Source organism: Capra hircus, chromosome 17 (assembly GCF_001704415.2).
Source record: "Capra hircus breed San Clemente chromosome 17, ASM170441v1, whole genome shotgun sequence".
In the NCBI taxonomy this organism is placed as follows: domain Eukaryota; kingdom Metazoa; phylum Chordata; class Mammalia; order Artiodactyla; family Bovidae; genus Capra; species Capra hircus.
Window position 1 is genome coordinate 54,327,118 of NC_030824.1, and position 20,410 is coordinate 54,347,527.

Consider the following 20,410-nt stretch of genomic DNA (forward strand, 5'->3'; position numbering starts at 1 on the left):
AAGGAAATGATTTATTTATAAAACTCAAAGTAACATTTAGTGGTACAAATCTGCATAGACCCTTTTACTTCAATAGCATCAGCAGACAGGAGCCTGACTCAATTCTCTAAGAACAATCAGCATTTTAAACTAATGGGAGTAAGTTTCTCTGAGAACTGAAACTATTCTTTAAGCCAAAATATTCAGACAATGACTAACCAAAGGCATTACCATATTCACAGAGCACATGGTTTGGCTTACGGATTAAATCCACAGTAGTTTGTACTCTGCGTGTGTGTGGTTAGTCACTTCAGTCATGTCCGACTCTTTGCGACACCATGGACTGTAGCCCGCCAGGCTCCTCTGTCCATGGGATTCTCCAGGCAAGAGTACCAGAGTGGGTTGCCATGTCCTTCTCCAGGGGATCTTCCCGACCCAGGGATTGAGTCTTTTATACCTCCTGCCTTGGCAGGTGGGTTCTTTATTGCTAACGCCACCTGGGAAGCCAGTCTGTACCTCACATGTCTACAATAAATATTCTTTATATAATGAAAGAAATGCATTGCTGCAAATATACAATTTAATGCTAATGGCAAATTATTAAGTTATCTAATGTTTATGGGAAACTGTTTGGAGACAGATTATCTTAAAGAAGTTTCTTTTCGTTCCCCCTCTTATTAAAAAAAAAATCACACAAATATAAAAATTAGTGAAAAGTAAAAGAAATCCTACACATTTCCCAAGATAGTTGAAAGTGATATAGACCTGAATTAAAATATCAGCTTTGCTTCTGTCCATCTGTGACTCTGGGCAAGTTTCCAACTCATGGGGTGTATGAAAGGAGTGAAGTACGAAAGACATCTAACTCAGTGCTTAGAGCCTTGTGTGTTCAGAACTAGTGTTGATTCTCTTCTTTATAGTATTTATTCAATCCAGCAAAGATCTGTGGAGCTCCTCAAAAATAAAACGTGCCTCAGATGGAAAAGAACCTGCCTGCAATGCAGGAGACCTGGGTTTGATCCCTGGGTTGAGAAGATCCCTGGAAAAGGAACTGGCAACCCACTCGGGTATTCTTGCCTGGAGAATCCCATGGACAGAGGAGCCTGGCGGGCTACAGTCCATGGGGTCTCAAAGAGTCAGACACAACTGTGCAATTAACACTTTCTAATGAAGAAGGTGATGAATTTAACATATATGCCTGGAACCACAAGAGGTGCCTTGCAGGAAGGGTATCTTGGTTTATGCAAAAAGGGAGAGAATTCTCAGCAGTCTCCCATGGTAGGAGAAGAGATGGCATGGGGGAGACAGAGCTCAGAGCTCAGGGCATGAGCTCAGCCACATGCCCCTCACACAGAGGCTGCTGGATGCTCCCCACCTACTATCCAGTCCTCTCCAGGGGCTTCTGTCAGAGCTCCATAGACCTTGCTCCCTGAGAACTGATGTCAGGGCTTCTATCTGGCCCTAAGCTCATGAATCCCGAGGCATGTCCATCAGTGAGTTGCTAGACTCCAAGGCGCAGACGGTTAGGTCATATCCATTTGCACTTGAACCCAGCTGCCCTGTGACCTTGGTAACTTAACAAGTTTTGGGTGATCTCGGGTTTTTCTCATATCCCGAGTTTTTCTCAGCCTGCAGCATATTAAAAAATGGCCAGCACTGGACACTTACGGATGGCTTGCTGTTGCCAAAATATTGGCTCTCTGTACACAGGTGCCAAATAGAAAAACAGAGACCGAGTTTTGGAGGAAAGAGAAACTTGATCTCTTTGCCAGGCAGAACAGGACAGAACAGGCTCCGGCCTTGAAAAATTGTATCCCCACTTGGAGAAGACAGTGAGAAGTTTTATAGCAATGGTTTAAAGAGGATGTGATCAACTCCTGGACATTCTTCTGATGGGCTGGTGGTGAGGTAAGCAAGAATTAGCATCATTAACCTTCAGGTCCAACTGGTCTGGGGTCTACAAGCTTGCGGGCAGCACACCATTATTAAACCTTAATTTCTCCCACCTGGAGGGGGTTTCAGTATCCACAGAATATCTCAAAGATATTGTGCATATCCTTTTCTGGGGCACCAGGACCTTGCCCCAAGGCTGTACGGTTGTTTCTCTTGACTATTTGTTTCTCTCTTGTCTTGCATCCCTAATTAGCGACAGCCTGAATCTGCACATTGGAACTCAAGAGAAGGTCGTGGCAGATAAATGAAGGCTATTTCCTATAATTAAAGAAATGGGGAACATGGAAAGGCTTTGTGTCCAGAAGCCCCTGAGGGCCCTGTTTGGTATCTTTACTACTTGGTGTTGAGATAATCTTATTTAAACTGCCTGCTAGCTCCAGAAGGGCAGTGTCTGCTTCACCAGAAATGCCCATTCCTCTGAAAAAAGAAATGGCATCTGGGTGGAGACTCATCCAGAAGCAAGGGACAGTGGGATGAATGCTCTATGACAGTGGACCCCTGCCCCTCACCCCAGTCAGTCAACATGTGTGATAACACATCGTTTTTAGCAACACCGTGGTCACCAAAAAGGTAGTGGCCTATTTGGGGGCTATTATTCCTTTTTAAAAATATGCCCCATCTCAGTTACCAAAAATCAATCAAGGGCCAAAGTGTGAGCTGTTTTTCTGTTTTCTTATTTAAATTGCTCCCGTGGTAAACATGATAACTGCAAACAGGAAACGAAGCAGAATATATTTGCATGAGTCAATGAACCACAATTATTTTAATGCATTGGTGACAGCCTGTGTTCTTCCAATATCTTAACTTCCTCAGAAATTTCACTTTAATGCCAAAATATCACTTATTCTGGATTGCACAAAGTGTACTGTAGTAATTAGGCGCCACCTTTTCAAAGACTAAATATAAAAATAGTGAGCAGCCTCATGGTTATGCTCTGGTTCAAAATGAATTCTAATTAGCTTCACTAAAGAAAATTGCTTGTTCTCTTCTTCCCTACAATGTAATGCCTTTTTCACACTCTGACTAAGTTAATGAAACACAAAAGTCTTTTTATGAGCAAGACGCTCAGATATATTTAATATGGTACCTCAATAGAAAAGAATGCTGATGCGTTTCAGACAGCAGTAAACCAAATTACAAGTCATTTCGGTTTACCAAAGAGAGTAGGACTTTCTAATTTGAAAGGATCGAATTTTAATTAGGTGAATGGTTTTTCAAGACAGTCAGAGAGGTCAAGAACATAGAAGAGGCTAATGAGTTTTTCACCTGCAAAACTCTGGACTGTAATAGAGCATCACTTCATGTCTTTTCTGAGCACGGCCCTGTGAGAAGGAAACTGACTTCTCACGCATAGGTCTAGTGTTTGCTGCAAGGTGAGCCTTACAGATGTTGATTATTTCCTTTAAACATTTGGTCGAAACTCCAGGTACCTCCCACCAAGTGGCATCCATGATTAAGCAGAACAATTAGCTAATATTACTGCAGACGAGGAATCATTCAAGACACTGGAGCTCGTTCCCAGAGGAAGGGGGCTGGGTGCACACGGCACCTTCCCCCAGGAAGCTCACAGTCTAGCAGGAAAGACAGCCAGGTAACAAAATTAACCTCAGTGAGGTGGACATGATCACTGCATTTAGGAAAGGAAGAAAGAATAAAGTAAGGATATGCACTTTTTGTAGAAATAAAGTCAAACTGGTAAAGATAGTATCATTTCATTGTTTCAGAGCTAAAAAGTAAAGTATGCAAATATACAAGAGATTAAATTCATCCTACAGCCACTGTCAACTGCTTCAATAAACAATTGCTTTAACTGATACTTGTTATCCCGATTTCAGAGACAACTTGAACTCTCTCTCCTGGTTCTCTCATTGCCCAAAAGGCCACAACTTTTCATATCTCACTGGTTATTTCCTATTTATAGAGATAGATTCATCATAAACTATACAGGTAAGATTTACAGTCAACCTCTAAGATTCCCTTCCAAGTAACACTTGGGTCCCCTGGAAGTTATCAAATCTACCAGATGTTCATATTCCAGTAAAAACATCAGGTGGCACTGTGTCCAGGTACTTCTCTAAGATTTCTGTGTTTGATCAACTGCTGACTCTCAAGCTGACATTTCTAATCCATTATCTTTAGAAATCCCACCTTGCAGAACCTCCAAAGCAAAGTTCCTCAGAACAGAGATGCGTTTGTTTACAGGAATAGGGGTGAGAAGGCATCCAGGTCTTAGAAAAACTGGCAGGGTAACAGGAAGAGATCTCAGGACATAATGACTGTCAAGGATCAAGTTCAGGTTAGACAGCAGATGAATTCCTCAGCATAGGTCTGGCAGGACAAGAATCACTTTGCTGTGCACAAGAGAAGAAATGAAGTGTGTAATCCCTTAAATTAAATCTTGCCTTCAACATAAGACAAATAAAGAGTGTGGAACATAAAGTCATCACTTCGTCTCCTAAGTGAGCGATGCACCTGAGAACTGTGGACGGGTTCATGCTGTACATTCTCAATAGGTATTTACTAGATGCCTTTTATGTGCCAGGCTCTAGGAACACAACTGTTGATAAAGACAAGAACCTTGCCACTGTGGAGCTTATATTTTCACAGGCGTGACAGTCATCAAGTAAATTATTAAAAGAAATAATATAATAATTTCAAGTAGTGGTAGAAAGCTAGGAAGAAAAATAAGGGAGGATAAGACAAGAGAGCAAGGAGCAGATTAAGTTTTTTTAATATGGCCAGGGAAAACTGATGAAGGGGCAACTGAGCAGAGTCAGGACTGCTATGGAGGGGTGAGTCAGGTAAATATCTCGGAGAAAGATGCAAAGTTGAGAGTGGTGACTGGTAACTTTCCCTGCCCGTGTGAGTAATAAAAGACTCCATGATTTTATAATTGTACTCTGTAGGAAGATATTTTCCTGAGTACAGGTGACAAAAAAGCAAACTGAATTTTTGAAAAGGAGTTGGTTAAACAAAGGAGAAAAGGGTAAATGTGCACCAGGCATTCCTGTTTGGGAGTCATTCTCACATACTACAAAATGCATACAGAGATGCCTGCTGTGTGAATAATAATTCTATCCAAAAGTTGGTGGGGGAAAGAGGGTCCCAAAGGTCCTGAGGGTGGGGCAAGCTTGCCGGAGTAGGAATGGGAGCTAGACAGTGGCTGGAGGTGACACAGAAGTTCAAGCAGAGATGATGATGGCTGGGACTCGGTGGGTGACAATAAAGCTGGTAAGATGTAGTCTGATTCTGAATATGTTTCTTTTGAAACATAAGTAGACTGAACATGCATCCAATGCTCAGAGCTGCCCCTCTGCTGCACCATGCACTGTAAGAGTTCACAACAGCTCTGATGGGGACACGTGAGGCTCACTTCACAGGCTGAGGCTTAGGTTAATCATGTGGCTCCTGTGTTTCTGGGCTCTCTCTGCCCAACACGACCACAGAGTCTTAGCGGCTCCTTTACCACTGTGCTCAGTTTAGAATGGTGCAATCTCACTCTTACCAGCTCAATGACATCAAACCTCTATCTTGAGCCATATGTTGCTTTATGTCTTGCAGGCAATTGGTTCAGGTCAATTGGGTACCAGAATCACCTTTTTCACCATCACCCTATACTATCCCCAAAACTTTGATGAGCAAACTGGGGTTCTCCCTACTTGGGGAAAATATCCTGGTATTGTTAACTCTTTGGCCAGAGGCCTACCTCCAAGATAATGAACCTTCAGCACATCAACAAAATATCACCCAACTCAATTAAAATGTCTAATAATTTCGGATTCATTATTGTATACACTTTGACTGTGTTAAAGAAGTTTGTGTACTTGCCAAGTTTGCCATTTGTTTGTCTTTGTGGTGTTCTCCAAACTCTGGTGATTTTTAGTGAGTCACTAAATCATGTCTTACAGGTAATATGTAACTGTATATACTATTAGCGATCTAAAAAATTATTTTATATTGGAGTATAGTTGATTTACAATGTTATGTTTGTGTCAGATGTTCAGCAAAATGATTCCATTATACACATACATATATTTATTCTTTTCTAGATTCTTTTCCCATATAGGTTATTACAGAATATAGAGTTCCCTGTGCTATACAGTAGGTCCTTGTTGATTATTTTTTACATATATTGCAGCTGTGTGCTCAGTTGTTCAGTTGTGTCTGACTCTTTGCAATGCCATGGACTGTAGCTCTCCAGGCTCCTCTGTCCATGGGATTTTTCAGGCAAGAATACTGGAGCGGGTTGCCATTTCCTCCTCCAGGAGATCTTACTGACCTAGGGATTGAACCCATGACTCCTGGGTCTCCTGCACTGACAGGCAGGTTCTTTACCACTGAGCCACCAGTGTTCATATGTTAATCCAACATCCTAATTAATCACCCCTCCCCACCTTTCCCCTTTGGTAACCATAAATTTGTTTTTTATGTCTGTGAGCCTGTTTCTGTTACATAAATAAGCCCATTTGTATCATGTCTTTAGACTCCACATATAAGTGATATCATATGATATTTATCTTTCTGTCTTACTTCACAACTTAGTATGATAGTCTCTAACCCTATCCATATTGCTGCAAATGGCTGAGTAATATTCCATTGTGTGGATCAAGTGGTGGCTCAGACGGAAAGCATCTGTCTACAATGTGGGAGACCTGGGTTCAATCCCTGGGTCGGGAAGTTCCCTGGAGAAGGAAATGGCAACCCACTCCAGTACTCTTGCCTAGAAAATCCCATGGACAGAGAAGCCTAGTGTCCATGGGGTCGCAAAGAGCTGGACACGACTGAGCGACTTCACTTTTTTTTTCTCTTCTTTGTCCATTCATTTGCTGATGGACACTTAGGTTGCTTGCATGTTTTGGCTACTGTGAACTGTGCTGCAATGAACACTGGGGTGCACTGCAACTTTTCAAATTATGGTTTTCTCTGGATACCTGTTCAGGTGTGGGATTGCTGTATCATATGGCAGCTCTATTTTTAGTTTTTTAAGGAACTTCCATAGTGGCAATTAGTAAATTTTAAAAGTCCTTCTTTCGTGTAAGGATTTTATATGGTCAAAGGAAAAAGCACTGTTTCTTTAAATACATACAGAACCATGGGATAAGAGAACCTGAGGAAGACTCTAGATTCACCCATGGTGGTGGCTGTTAACCCTGGCGGCCCATCAGAATCATCCGGAGAGTCCCCTCACCACCAGACAAATTACATCAGAATCTCCACAGGTAGGACCTGGGAGTCTGTCATTTTCAAACCCCCCAGAAGATTCTAATGTGTGCCCAGGATGGAGAAGCACTGATCCAAACCAAGTTCCCCTCTGGGACCCTCCTGCTTATCACTTTCAAACGAAAGAAAACAAGATCCAGAGAGGGGAAGTGACTTGCCAACGGTAAAGTCAATTTGAGGCAGAACCACAACTGAAAGCCAAGTTTCCTAATACCCTGTTCAATTTGCACTTAGCCCCAAGACATGGAAGAACAGAAGGAACAGGGAGGGCGTCACCAACCGCAGTCCTGATGATGCTGTCACCGAGGCTTTACTTCTCTTTTAATTCCCCACCTTCTGTGTTCTGCCCCGACTGTCAAGCTAGTCCAGCTTGCAGCAGAGTGATGCAGAAAGCTGTGCCAGGGTCTTGCAACAGCACCAGTGTTCATTCTGACAGATTCAGCTGACAGATACTCTTTCGTCTTCAAAGGAGAGCCATTCTAGGGAGCGAGCATGTAACTGAAGACATCACTAGACAGGCTTAAAAAAAAAATGCTCTATGTCTTCACATGAATAGCCTTTGACTTACTAGTGCCACATTCAGGCACTTGATCTAAGAGAATCATGAATGTCCACCCATTTTTAGGCACATAAAGATGTCTAGAGCAGCACTGTTTAGGTAGGGGCAAAGTAGAAACATCAAGGAAGTTTCAACATGTGCCTTTAAATTTTAAAAAGCTATAAAAACACATGTAATATATTCCCAGTTTGGTAAAGGGAAATACGTAACCACAAAGTGAAAAAACACTAGAGTTGAGTAAGTAGCTGAGTTATTGATGGTTATCTTCCCTTTTTTTTTTTTTTTAATGTCCTATATTTCCAAAATTTTCTACAAGGCGTATGTCTTTCATTTTAAAATATATACATATACACATGGATATTAAAGCTGCTGCTGTTGCTAAGTCGCTTCAGTTGTGTCTGACTCTGTGTGACCCCATAGACGGCAGCCCACCAGGCACCCCTGTCCCTGGGATTCTCCAGGCAAGAACACTGGAGTGGGTTGCCATTTCCTTCTCCAATGCATGAAAGTGAAAAGTGAAAGTGAAGTCACTCAGTCGCATTCAACCCTCAGCGACCCCATGGACTGCAGCCTACCAGGCTTCTCCGTCCATGGGATTTTCGAGGCAAGAGTACTGGAGTGGGGTGCCATTGCCTTCTCCGGATATTAAAGCTACAGGACAATAAACATATCCACAGAATTGTATTTGGTTACAACATTTTTGTATACCCTGATCCTTTTGCTTGTTACTAGTGTGTCTTTTTTCTCCTGAGATGAAGGGCATGAACCCGGCACTCACTTCATGTCATATTCTACAAGATGACTCAATCACTTTAACAGGAGACTCAAATTAGAATCCCCCTGACCTCATTTAAACAAGTTAAAAGCTAAGAAGAAAAAATGTTAGTGTCATAGAATATTTTTTCATAAAATGAGAGCAGCATGTTACGAGAGTCCATCTTTCCAGCCTGATTTAACAGATCTTAAGATTTACTGAGCACTTTCCATGCACCAGGGATCACGCTAGGCTTTGGAACTTTACCATGAGCAAAAAGCATCTAAAAGCCCTCCTTCCTGTGGCCCTTACATGCTGGAAGGAGAAGACATGCTAAGGATAAGTAAAATGAAGCGGGGAGAAGAGCAGCGTGTGCTGGGGGGAGAGAGGGGGGATGCTGCCATTCCAAACTGAGCAGCTAGGGAGTGCCTTGGTGATGAGGTCATGGAGAAGGGGCCTTAGAGACGCAGCCAGTGCTGCTTATCTGGGAGGAAGAACATTTCACACACCTTGGTAAATAAAGGAGGAAACGCTTTACTAAACAGAGGGGAAAACATCTTTTCTTTTCCACCATTCTTTGGGTCACTTGGAATTACATGTAGGTATAATCAGTTCATGGCTACAGAATGGTCAGATGAATAGCTTCTGAAGAAAATGAGGATCAGGGAAAATACTTACGGGAGAAAAACGGCATTTGTAAATTGACAAGACCTCTGAAAAATCTCAAATCCGCCTTTTCAACAGTGCTTACTGGCAGATTGTGTGTGTTAAAAAAAAAAGTTATGATGGAGAGATACCAGGCTGAATTGGTTAAGAAAGACAGTATTTCCTGGATCTTGCCTAATATATATGCTCATTATATAGTTTTGCCTGGACATGAACTAGCCACACATTTAATTCAAAAACACTTCTTTTTCAAATCTCTATCATGAAATATGGGACTTCCCTGATGGCCCAGAAGGTAAAGAATCCACTAGCAATGTAGAAGACACAGGAGAAGTAGGAAAAGATGTTCCTACCTCAAATACAGAAAAGCCTAACAATCCAATATATAAGCTTTAATTTTATGGCAAATGATTCTTATTTCTACTGAAAATGATTTTCTAAATACTGCTATATCATGGAATAGATAAGGCTTTTAAAAAAATGATACCAGTAGAAATAAATTTATAAACAATGCTTTTGAGACAGTAAAAGAAATTTAATTTTCTTCTCATATAGAAAAATAAAAGATCAAATCACAATCATTAATATTTTTATTTCACTCTATAAAGCACACTTATCCTATCATGAGTTAAATGGCCAAGTGATTAACCTCTCAAAGTTTAAAATAAAAGATTATAGTGCACCTATAGACAAGGTTTCCATTTAATAGAACCACTGTTATTGCAGCTTAGTGGAAGAACAATCAAACAGCACAGGCAGCTTTATTTCTCTGGTTTTATATCACCCACAAAACCCTCTAGAGCTGACATAAAATGAAAGTCAAATTCTATTCAGATTAATTCAAATTTAGCAACTCAATTTACATGATAAAATACACAGAATTTCAGCATCATTTCAGTCATTCAGTAGTAAGTGAAGGTCCTCCTTTGAGTATATACAAAGTGAAGTATCTCTTCTGAGGATAAACTAAAGACTTTCAGGGGCTATCAAAATATTAAGTTCTTTATACACCAAGTTTCATGTCCAAAAAAATGCAACAATTATGGTCAAGAGCTTCTTTTTCAAAAGCTGAGACTGGTTTCTAAACACATTTGCATTGCATCACAAGCATAATCATTCCTCTCTAAGAAACGAGAAGAATGAGTTATAAAGCGCGAGGCTCTTTATGAACCTTTCCAAATTTCACAGTCACAAAATTCCTTCCGTTTCGAGAAGCCAGGGGATTTTTAAGCATAGAAGCATCAGGAGAGATGAAGACAGGATTCTCACTAAAGATTAAAAGGTAAAGGCAGGATTTTATGATCGGAAGTCAGTAAACAAACCATACAGTTTCTTGAAATGCCCAGACCATATTAAGTTACATTGCCAATAATGTTATTTAACACTGACACTAAATTATGGCTTTTAGTAAGAGAGTCTGGAATTTCTGGCTATTCGCTATCCACCTGCTAGCAGAGAGACAGGTGAAGAAGTACAGTTGAGCACCAAATAAAGACAAAAATACTAAGTAGGGCGGGTGAGATTCTTTTGGCCTGGGAGATTAAGACCAGGCATAAATGGTAACTTTTCCATACGTAGCTTAAGAGGGAAATGAAATGGAAACTGAGGCTGTTAAGAAGTTTAAATTTAGAAATGATAGAGCATCAGGGGCTCTCAGGCTTGGGAAAACCCTTTGGTCATCGCCCATTAGAACTCTGGGCATAAATCCTGTGTTCAGTTCCCACCTGAAGGCAAGAGGAGGTTTCACCTCCCAAGAAAACCTCTTCCATCCCTCAACAGCTCTAACTTTATAAACTGCTTTTTCTCCTTTGCTTAACCAAGTCTGTGTTCTATAACTTCTCCTCACTAGTCTTGGTCTGTCTCCATAAAGCTGAGGCTCCAAATACATAAGCCTCAGGGCTGAGGCATGGGGCAAATAGGAGCAGAGCAGGCCCAGAGCCAGGACATCCACAGTGATGGGGCCTTGGGCCGGATAACGGGCACACTGTTCATCTAAACGGCCAGTCACTTCTCTGCCCAGACACGGGGCCCTGTCATCAGATCTCATGAGGAGTCAGAAATGTGATTTTTAGTAAAAGTATCCTGGTTTTTTTTTAATGTATAAGGAAGAAACTGTGGTGTTCAAATAGCTCTTGACACGCAACTAATCCAAACTTCTCTATTTATAAGTGAGAAACCTGAGGCCCTGGATTGAAAGTGACGGATCAAAGCCAAATGGTTAATCAGAGGTTGCCCTGGAGGAGGGCAGCCCCAACACAAAATCCCATCTCTCCCGTCACAAAAATGCAGTCTGCAAGGCCATGTGTATTGGGCTGGTAGATGTGCTGGAGTATTCAGAAATGAGAATCAGCTTTAGATCACTTCCTGTCTCCACTATGAAGTCACCACTGTCCACAGCTAGTTTGCAGGGTTTGAGCAACAGCTACAAGCACAGACTCAGGAGACAGACTGCTCAGGTTTGTAAGCCTGGCTCCATCACTTACTACCTGCAGAGTCAAGTCACTTCCTCTGTCTAAACCTCAGTTTCCTGATCGGTGAAAGACAACTGAGAACAGTACCTATAGCTCAGCGTGATTGTGGGAATTAAATGAACTGATACACAAAGTGCTTACAACATGCCTGACACAGAGTAAGCAGCGCACAGACAGCATTATTACTACCCAGAGAGAGGGCTACCATATGCTGAAGAGGGGTAAACGTATTACTTAAAGGAAAATGTAGAGCAAAACGACACAAATATATCCTAAAAATAAAAGTTCTGCAATAAATTCAAGCAGCTAATTACTTCACAGAGGCTGTAAAGGATGGCTTCCACACTTACAGTAAATGCAGCATGGACCCACACAATAAAATCTTAGCACCCACCTACACAGCAAAGAGCCTCAATAAATCTCCTACATTTTCTCCTCCAGCCTTGGAGAAGGCCCTAGAATACATGAGATATACCCCACTCTGGGCTCCTCCTCACCAAAAGCTGAGCTTGTATTTTGGATGGTTACTGCATCTATCTCCTCCCTCCCTCCATCTCTAGGTTATTACTAGGAATCCAGTTTCTCAACAGTTCTTCCTAGATGACTGGATGCTTAGTTTTCTCCTTTCCCCTTTAACTGTGTACTAGCAAAAGACAAAAACATAGCAAACACACTCTTCAAAAAAGTTAAAAAGGAAATGCATGATTTCTCCAACATTGTAACTCGGACACTCACCGCCTCCACACACTTACAGATGTACCATATAAATATATACAAACTCTACATAGGTACATCTCATATTTCTCTGATGAGGCTTCAATTTAAGTCATGAGAAAACACAATCACAGGAGGAAAATTCTCAAATGTTCACCCACCATCAACGGGAGCTGGGACACCCGGTCTCAAGTCATAGAAACCACAGAGAGAAATTGGCATGACAGCTCTGACATCTAAAGCAGAAGAGGGTGAATAAAGAGCTCTTTACTAAGGCTGCCAGGGCCACTGTGAACCCCTGGGGGCCTGGGAACCCACAGAGTAGTTCCTGTCACCATTCACAATGCCTATAAGGGTACACATATTGACAGCTCCTGCCAGCTACAGACACAAGCACTGTACACCTATGAATTCATTTAATTTCCATAACCACCACCTGAGGCTCCCCCATTTCACAAATGAGGAAACTGAGTTCTTGAGAGGCTAATCTGCTCAAAGATCCACAGTGAGAAAATAGCAGAGCCAGGACACAAACTTAAGGGGCTGGTGAGAGGCCGCATTCCTACTTACCACCTCCCAAAAGAGCCTCTGGGCTTCCCTGATAGCTCAGATGGTAAAGAATCTGCCTACAGTGTAGGAGACCTAGGTTTGATCCCCGGGTTGGGAAGATCCCTTGGAGAAGGAAATGGAAAACTACTCCAGTGTTCTTGCCTGGAGAATCCCATGGACAGAGGAGCCCGGTGGGCTAACAGTTCATGGGGTCGCAAAGAGTCGGACACGACTGAGTGACTCTCACTCAATACAGCCTCTCGAAATTGCTGATACCACTTCCCTCAGAGTATACTTCAAGTTTCACAGGCAGCTGAGCAGCTCCGAGGAGATCATTTGGGCCTGGCTGCCTTTTCCTGTACCTGGCAGAGTAACTGGAGCTCTCTGATAGAGGCTGCATTCCTACACAGCTTTTCACTCAAGCCCTCCTATTGCTCTCTCACAAAGCAAACATGGGGAGGAGCTCTTAAGCACTGAAGATGCAGTTCCTCATATTCTTTGAGAGGGGGCATAAACAGTCTCTGGTCCATGGGCTTTTTTTCCCTTCCCAACTGAAAGAGGTAGAGCTCTTTTTATTTACTAACCTCCTTTCTTCTTTTGGGGCTTCCCTGGTGGCTCAGACGGTAAAGTGTCTGCCTGCAATGCGGGAAACCTGGGTTCGATCCCTGGGTCGGGAAGATCCCCTGGAGAAGGAAATGGCAATCCACTCCAGCACTCTTGCCTGGAAAATCCCATGGACAGAGGAGCCTGATAGACCACAGTCCATGGGATCACAAACAATTGAGCGACTTCACTTTCCTCTTTAAGATAAACCACAGTTGAGCCGAAGAAAACAAATAATGGTGAGCAAGGGGGAAAGGAGCAAAATGAAAAGTAGAGAAATAATTGCTTAGTTTCTAAGTCTTGTCCGACTCTTCGTAACCCCATGGACTGTTGCCAGGCTCTCCTCTGTCCATGAGATTTTCCAGGCAAGAATATTGGAGTGGGTTGCCGTTTCCTCCTCCAGGAGATCTTTCCAACCCAGGGATCAAACTCACATCTCCTACTACAATATGGTAAGCAGATTCTTTACCTCTGAGCCACCAGAGAAAGAATTAAGATGATGTTAAAAAGTAACTTTGGGGCTTCTCAGGAGGCTCAGCGGTAAAGAATTCACCTACCAATGCAGGAACTGCAGGAGCTGTAGGTTCAATCTTTGGTCAGGAGGATCTTCTGGAGGAGGAATGGCAACCCACTCCAGTATTCCTGCCTGGAAAATCTCATGGATAGAGGAGCCTAGTGGGTTACAGTACATGGGATCACAAAGAGTCAGGCATGACTGAGTGAGTGAACACACATGCAAAAGAGTAACTGCCAGTCATCAGGGATACCGTATTAGATATACTAGACAGCATATGCAAAAGCAGAGACATTCCTCTGCCAACAAAGGTCCGTCTAGTCAAGGCTATGGTTTTTCCTGTGGTCATGTATGGATGTGAGAGTTGGACTGTGAAGAAAGCTGAGCGCTGAAGAATTGATGCTTTTGAACTGTAGTGTTGGAGAAGACTCTTGAGAGTCCCTTGGACTGCAAGGAGATCCAACCAGTCCATTCTGAAGGAGATCAGCCCTGGGATTTCTTTGGAAGGAATGATGCTAAAGCTGAAACTCCAGTACTCTGGCCACCTCATGTGAAGAGTTGACTCACTGGAAAAGACTCTGATGCTGGGAGGGATTGGGGCCGGGAGGAGAAGGGGACGACAGAGGATAAGATGGCTGGATGGCATCACTGACTCGATGGACATGAGTTTGAGTGAACTCTAGGAGTTGGTGATGGACAGGGAGGCCTGGCGTGCTACGATTCATGGGGTCGCAAAGAGTCGGACACGACTGAGCGACTGAACTGAGTCATCGGGGACATGCAAAGGAAAATGGCAATGAAGACACTACTTCATGACCACCAGGATGGGCAAAATCAAAGAGAATGACAAGCGTTGATGAGGCTGGACAGAAACTGGAACACTCCTACACTGCTGGTGGAAATGTGAGATGGTGTTTCTTTGGAAAATAATCTTACAGCTCCTCCAAAGGTTAAACCAGACAGTTGCCATATGACCCAGAGGTTTCACTTCTGGATATGTACCCAAAAGAAACATCCACACACAAACTTCTACATGACTGTTCACAGCAGCATTGTGTACAATAACCAAAAAAGTACAAAGAAACTACGCGTCCATTATTTGATGAATTTTTAAAACGTGGTTTAGTTCAGTTCAGTTCAGTCGCTCAGTCGTGTCCGACTCTTTGCAACCCCATGAATCTCAGCACGCCAGGCCTCCCTGTCCATTACCAATTCCCAGAGTTCACTCAAACTCACGTCCATTAAAACATGGTATATACATACAAAGAAATGTTATTTGGCAACAAAAAGCAGTGTAGTACTGATACACGCCACAGCACTGACAGATTTTGAAAACAATAAGCTAAGTGAAAGAAGTCAGTTACAGAAAAACCATATTACTTGATTCCACTCACATGAAATGTCCAGAATAGGCACATGGGGACAGAAAGGAAAGGACTGGGGGACTGGAGAGTAAAATGAGGAGGAAAAGCCAATGAACGCGGGGTTTCCTTTTGGAATCAGTTGTGAGGGTTCTACAACTCTGTCCACAGAGTAAAAGCCATTAAGCCGGCCACAGGGGTGAGGAGGAAGAGTGAATTGGGAGAGTAGGATGGACATATGCACACGAGCCTGTGTGAAATAGATAGCTAGTAAGAACCTGCAGTCCAGCTCAGGGAGCTCAGCTCAGGGCTCTGTGATGACCTAGAGGGGCAGGATCGGAGGGTAGGCGGAGGCTCAAGAGGGAGTGGATCTATGTATACTTATGGCTGATTCACTTTGTTGTATAGAAGGAACTAATACAACATTGTAAAGCAACTATTCCCCAATTTTATGTGTGTATATATATATATATATATATATAGAGAGAGAGAGAGAGAGAGAGAGAGAGAGAGAGAGAGTGAATCCTGTGATATATAAACTCTCTCTCAAGAAACCAGTAATATTTTAAAGAGATTTTATTAAAACTGATTACAAACTAAAGCTACTAATCTATCCCAGGAGAATCTGGGTCTTTGTGAATGAGAAAACCATAACTGCAGAAGTGTCAGAAACCCCAAATCATAAGCCAGTAAAGAAAAATCAGAAAGGCAGGCTCTATGGAAAGGGAAAGGGAAAATGACTTCCATTAACTGAATTTCAAGACAGTGGGTGTGACAGTGTCATATCATCCCAAACTCACAGATATTACATGATGGGTTGTGTAACACTAAATTCAGACTTTCTCCTCACCTGAAAGCGATCAGTGCCAAAAATAAAGGATCTGGAGGAGAGGTGAGAATTTTTTAAAAATGTAAAGGCTGATGTTCACCTTTTGGATACTGAAGCAAAAAGTTCAGGAATGTAAGGAACGCCTGATATATTGCATCCCATGCTCACAAAATAAGAATATCTGATCTAAAACATAAACCTAAGATACGTTTCCTAAGATACAACTGAGTCAGAATTCTGAATTCAGCTAGAGCAAGTAAAGCCTTCAGGTTCCCGAGCTAAGTGAAACACACTGACGGCCGGAGCAGCGCTGGCACAGGTTCAGGTTCAGGCAGAAGAAGTTGAAAGTGAAAGGTTCGCCAAGCTACCAGGTCACAGATCTCCTTATAATGAGACTTTAGCAGCCATCAATGCAATCGCTGACTAAAGTGAATCCAGTCCCTTAATGTGGCAATACATCAAACGATAATATGGAATTCTCATGGCTATTAGCAGTGACAGTGTTAATGCATTTTGGGAAACAAACAGCTAATACAGAATTTCCTTGACATTTTTTAGCCTAAATTTCAAACTACTACCAAGGCCTTTATTTATTCCCACTACATCTTAGTCAAGCATCATTTTGTGTGGAAAATCCGCTCACTGCTTCCTATGAAAACAGATGAGCCATTAATTGATCCAGTGTGTTGGCAGTTCTTTTTAGACAGAAACAAATGATGCCTCTTAACTTTGTGTTTGAAGCTGAAGAATCTGATTTCATGCACATGCAAAAAAGGAGACATATTTAAAGGATCCTGCAAAGGTGACTAACAATCTTCTTGAGGTAAAGAACAAAAACAAAAACCCCTCCTTCATGCTCTCCTCATTGAGGTTTAGATATTAAATATGTTTCCAAAGATCTTTTACATGATTTAAAATGCTCTTCCACAGTCCTCCAAATCCTCGACTATCATAAAGTTTACACAGGGCTCTTATGATTCAAGGTCAGAGTATAATCTTTTTCACCTACAAAACTGTTGAGCTCAATAAAGTATATCAAATGGTCCTCAGTGCTCTATATTAACTTTTTAAAGAAGTTAACTGCCCCTTCCTCCCTTTCATTCATTCATGCATCGCATTATTTTTTACCCTGAGTTAGAAGTACTGTGTCCAACTCTATGCGAACCCATAGACAGCAGCCAACCAGGCTCCCCCATCCCTGGGATTCTGCAGGCAAGAACACTGGAGTGGGTTGCCATTTCTTTCTCCAATGCATGAAAGGGAAAAGTGAAAGTGAAGTCGCTCAGTCGTGTCAGACCCTCAGCGACCCCATGGACTGCAGCCTTCCAGGCTCCTCCATCCATGGGATTTTCCAGGCAAGAGTACTGGAGTGGGGTGCCATTGCCTTCTCCGGAAACTTCCCCACCCCACCTGTTTGCAGCAGGGTTAAATTCTATGTCTGTAACAGCTGATGCTGATCATGAGGGGCAAACCCACTGTATATTTCCCTAATAGGTGACAGGAGCTCTGGGAATGAAAACTTGTCCCCAAAGAACGTATCCCTCCCCCAATGTGGCCAAAGCCTGCTACTCCATTTCAGAAGCATAACTGTTTAATTTCTTTAAAAGCCAGATTTTAATAATGTCTTTGATCCGGTGACTCCAGTAAGAAAATGAATCTGCCACTTCCACTCCCTCCTACTCCCTCCCCGATGCCACAGCCTCAAACCCAGCTTCTGGCAAAGAGGGGGCAAGGTTCTAGAGGCGCACAGAAACAAGAAGTAACCCAGAACTCAAGGAGGCGAACCTGCTAAAATGAGCTGCTTTTGCTAACAAACCTGGAGAGAACTTTGCTGTTCCTACCAAGGAAGCACTGTTATGTCAGGCACACGGAGGAACAGTGCGTCTTAGGGCAGTCATGGATTTCCAGTCTGGGCACCCTGCGATCTTTACGAAAACCTTATTATTTCTACCGTGAAATCTCCTTTTCGCCCTAAAGGAAACCTTCAGCATACTTAACCTCCCAGGCGGGGGGGGCAAGGATTGCAATACTAGAAAAGCAGGCATAACTTTATGGCCACTATGCTCTTGTTGGCTTGTGAAGGATTCTTGATCATTTACCATCGTGCCTGCCTGTCAGCCTGTCCGGATGACAGCTTGGCAGAGCACAGGATTTTCAGTATTATTTATGACGTGCGTCAACCCAGCGGGTGGCGCGGGGTGGGGGTGGGGGGTGGACTCTTAATCTCCCACGAAGAGCTGAAACCCTGAAACCGGACTTGAGCAAGTTGGCGGTGGCGAGCGCCAGCATCAGTAATCCTACCTCCCTCCTGATACAGAAACGCCGGCATCAGGAGTATACCTGATGCACACATAGAAGATCAGATCTCCGGGTCCCAAACAGATGCGAGGCCACTCACTAGCCCAGAGCAACATCCGAGCCCTGCCCGCCCCCTCCTCCCCCCTCCTACCCCACCTTCCAGATCCTCCTCGGAAAAGTTAGGCCCCCTCGGCCAACCCCTGTGCGAGTGGCTCTGTGTTAAGTGGAACTAAGTGGAACGCACTCCCTGGTCCCCCAATGCAGTGAGTCCTCTCTTCTTTGCAAATCCCACGAAGTGACGCAGAGCGAAACTTAGTAGGTCTAGGCAACAGAGACGCGTCTTTAGCAAAGCACAGACTTCCCAGAAAGGAGCGAGGAGGCAGGCGCTGGATCCTTCTCAGCGCCTCCACCCGCCCTGGGCTCCCCGCCCCCGCCCCGAGCCCGCCCGGAGCCCGCTTACCTGCGTGGGGCATGGTGATGGTCTCGTTGGTGTTGGAGCCCACGTTGAAGATGACCACGGCGGAGGCGTTCTGCAGGAACGCATTCCGGATCTTATCCCTGTAGGTGCAGTTGCCCTTGGGGATGAGGGCTATCCAGTTCTTGCCGTGGGCCGGGGCGGCGAACTTGGTGTTGGGGTCGCAGGCCAGACGGTCGTGGGCCGAGCTGGCCATGACCACCTCCCCACGGGCGTCCTGCTTGGGCGAGTGCTCCCCATAGCGCCCGCACTCGCTCTTCTCGGTGTGCAGCTCGGTGGCGGTGGTGCCGCCGCCCGGCGCCCCGGCCCCGGAGTCCGGCGCGGGCTCGGCGTAGGTGATGTTCACGAAGGCTGTGTACCATTCCTCCTTCTCGGCCACAGTGAAGTCCAGGCAGACCAGATGCACGAAACAAAAGGAAAGCAGCCATGTTGAGAGAGCCAGGCTGCGGCACGCTTGGATGAGAGACATTGCCATCTTTATCCGCCGGGGCCCCCTCCCCGCCCCCCGCGCGCTCCCCCGCGCGCCGTCCCTCCTCCCCAGCCCCGGCCAACCCCGGGCCGGCCGCTCGTCGTTGTCCTCCTCCTCCTCCTCCTCCTGCTCCTGCTCACTCCCGGGCCCGGGGGGCCGCGGCCGGGACGCGCAGCCGCCGAGGAGACAGGATTCGGAGCGAGCGGATGGCGCCGGCCCCTTCCCCTTTCAGCCGGAGCGTGGCGGTTGCATCTCGCTTCGCGGGCGCCGGAGGGGCGCGGGCGGAGGGGGCGCTCAGGGTTTGCGGCGGAGTCCGGCTGCCGAGCGTCCTGCTCCTTCGCCCCGCTTCTCCTTCTGGCATAGGGGTGGCAGGGGGCCCGGGAGTGTGCGGGGTGGCGCCCCGGCGCCCTGCAGCCCAGGCGGGGACGGGCGCGGCTGCTCGGAGCCCGGGGTGCCGGCGAGGTGTCCCGGTCGCCGTCGCCGAGCGCTGGGGCGAGCGGGTCCGGCTGCGGGCGCGGCGGCCGCCACTGCTGCGCGCCGGGTCCCTCGGGCTGTCGGCACTCGGCTCCTCGCTGGCTGCGCCCAGCAAACACTTGCGGCGGGAGGGGCCGGCTCGGGGGTACCGGGAGCAAGCCGGCAGAGAGAAGACTACGCGGTCAGTGTGTGTGTGCGTGTGCGTGTGCGTGTGTCTGTATATGTTTGTGTGTGTGTCTACTGTGTGCGTGCAAGGAGGAGCTTAGTGTGATGTCAAAGAGTCTAGGCTTCTCTTGCCACGCTTCCCCGGCTCTCTCTTTATGGGCAGCAGCGACCCCTGCCGGGTCTCAAATTCCACCTAGTCTGCGACTTGGTCCACGTGGAGGCGAAGGGAGGAAGCGACCCCTAGACCTAGGAGGACAGGAACAACTTCCTGCATCTTAAATGTAGAGACGTGTGCGTGTGTGTGTGTGTGTGTGTGTGTGTGTGTGTGTGTGATAAACTTTTCAGTTTGCAGAAGGA

At 44.9% G+C, this 20,410-nt stretch overlaps 1 protein-coding gene across 1 annotated transcript in view; it reads right to left on the reverse strand.

The window, feature by feature from the left end:
- Positions 1–20,079, reverse strand: part of RNF150 (ring finger protein 150) — a 283,775-nt gene extending 263,696 nt beyond the window's left edge. Inside the window, exon 1 of the mRNA XM_005691225.3 lies at positions 18,931–20,079. Within this exon, the coding sequence (XP_005691282.1) occupies positions 18,931–19,420 (490 nt within the window). The 5' untranslated portion in view covers positions 19,421–20,079. The remainder of the gene's footprint in view (positions 1–18,930) is intronic.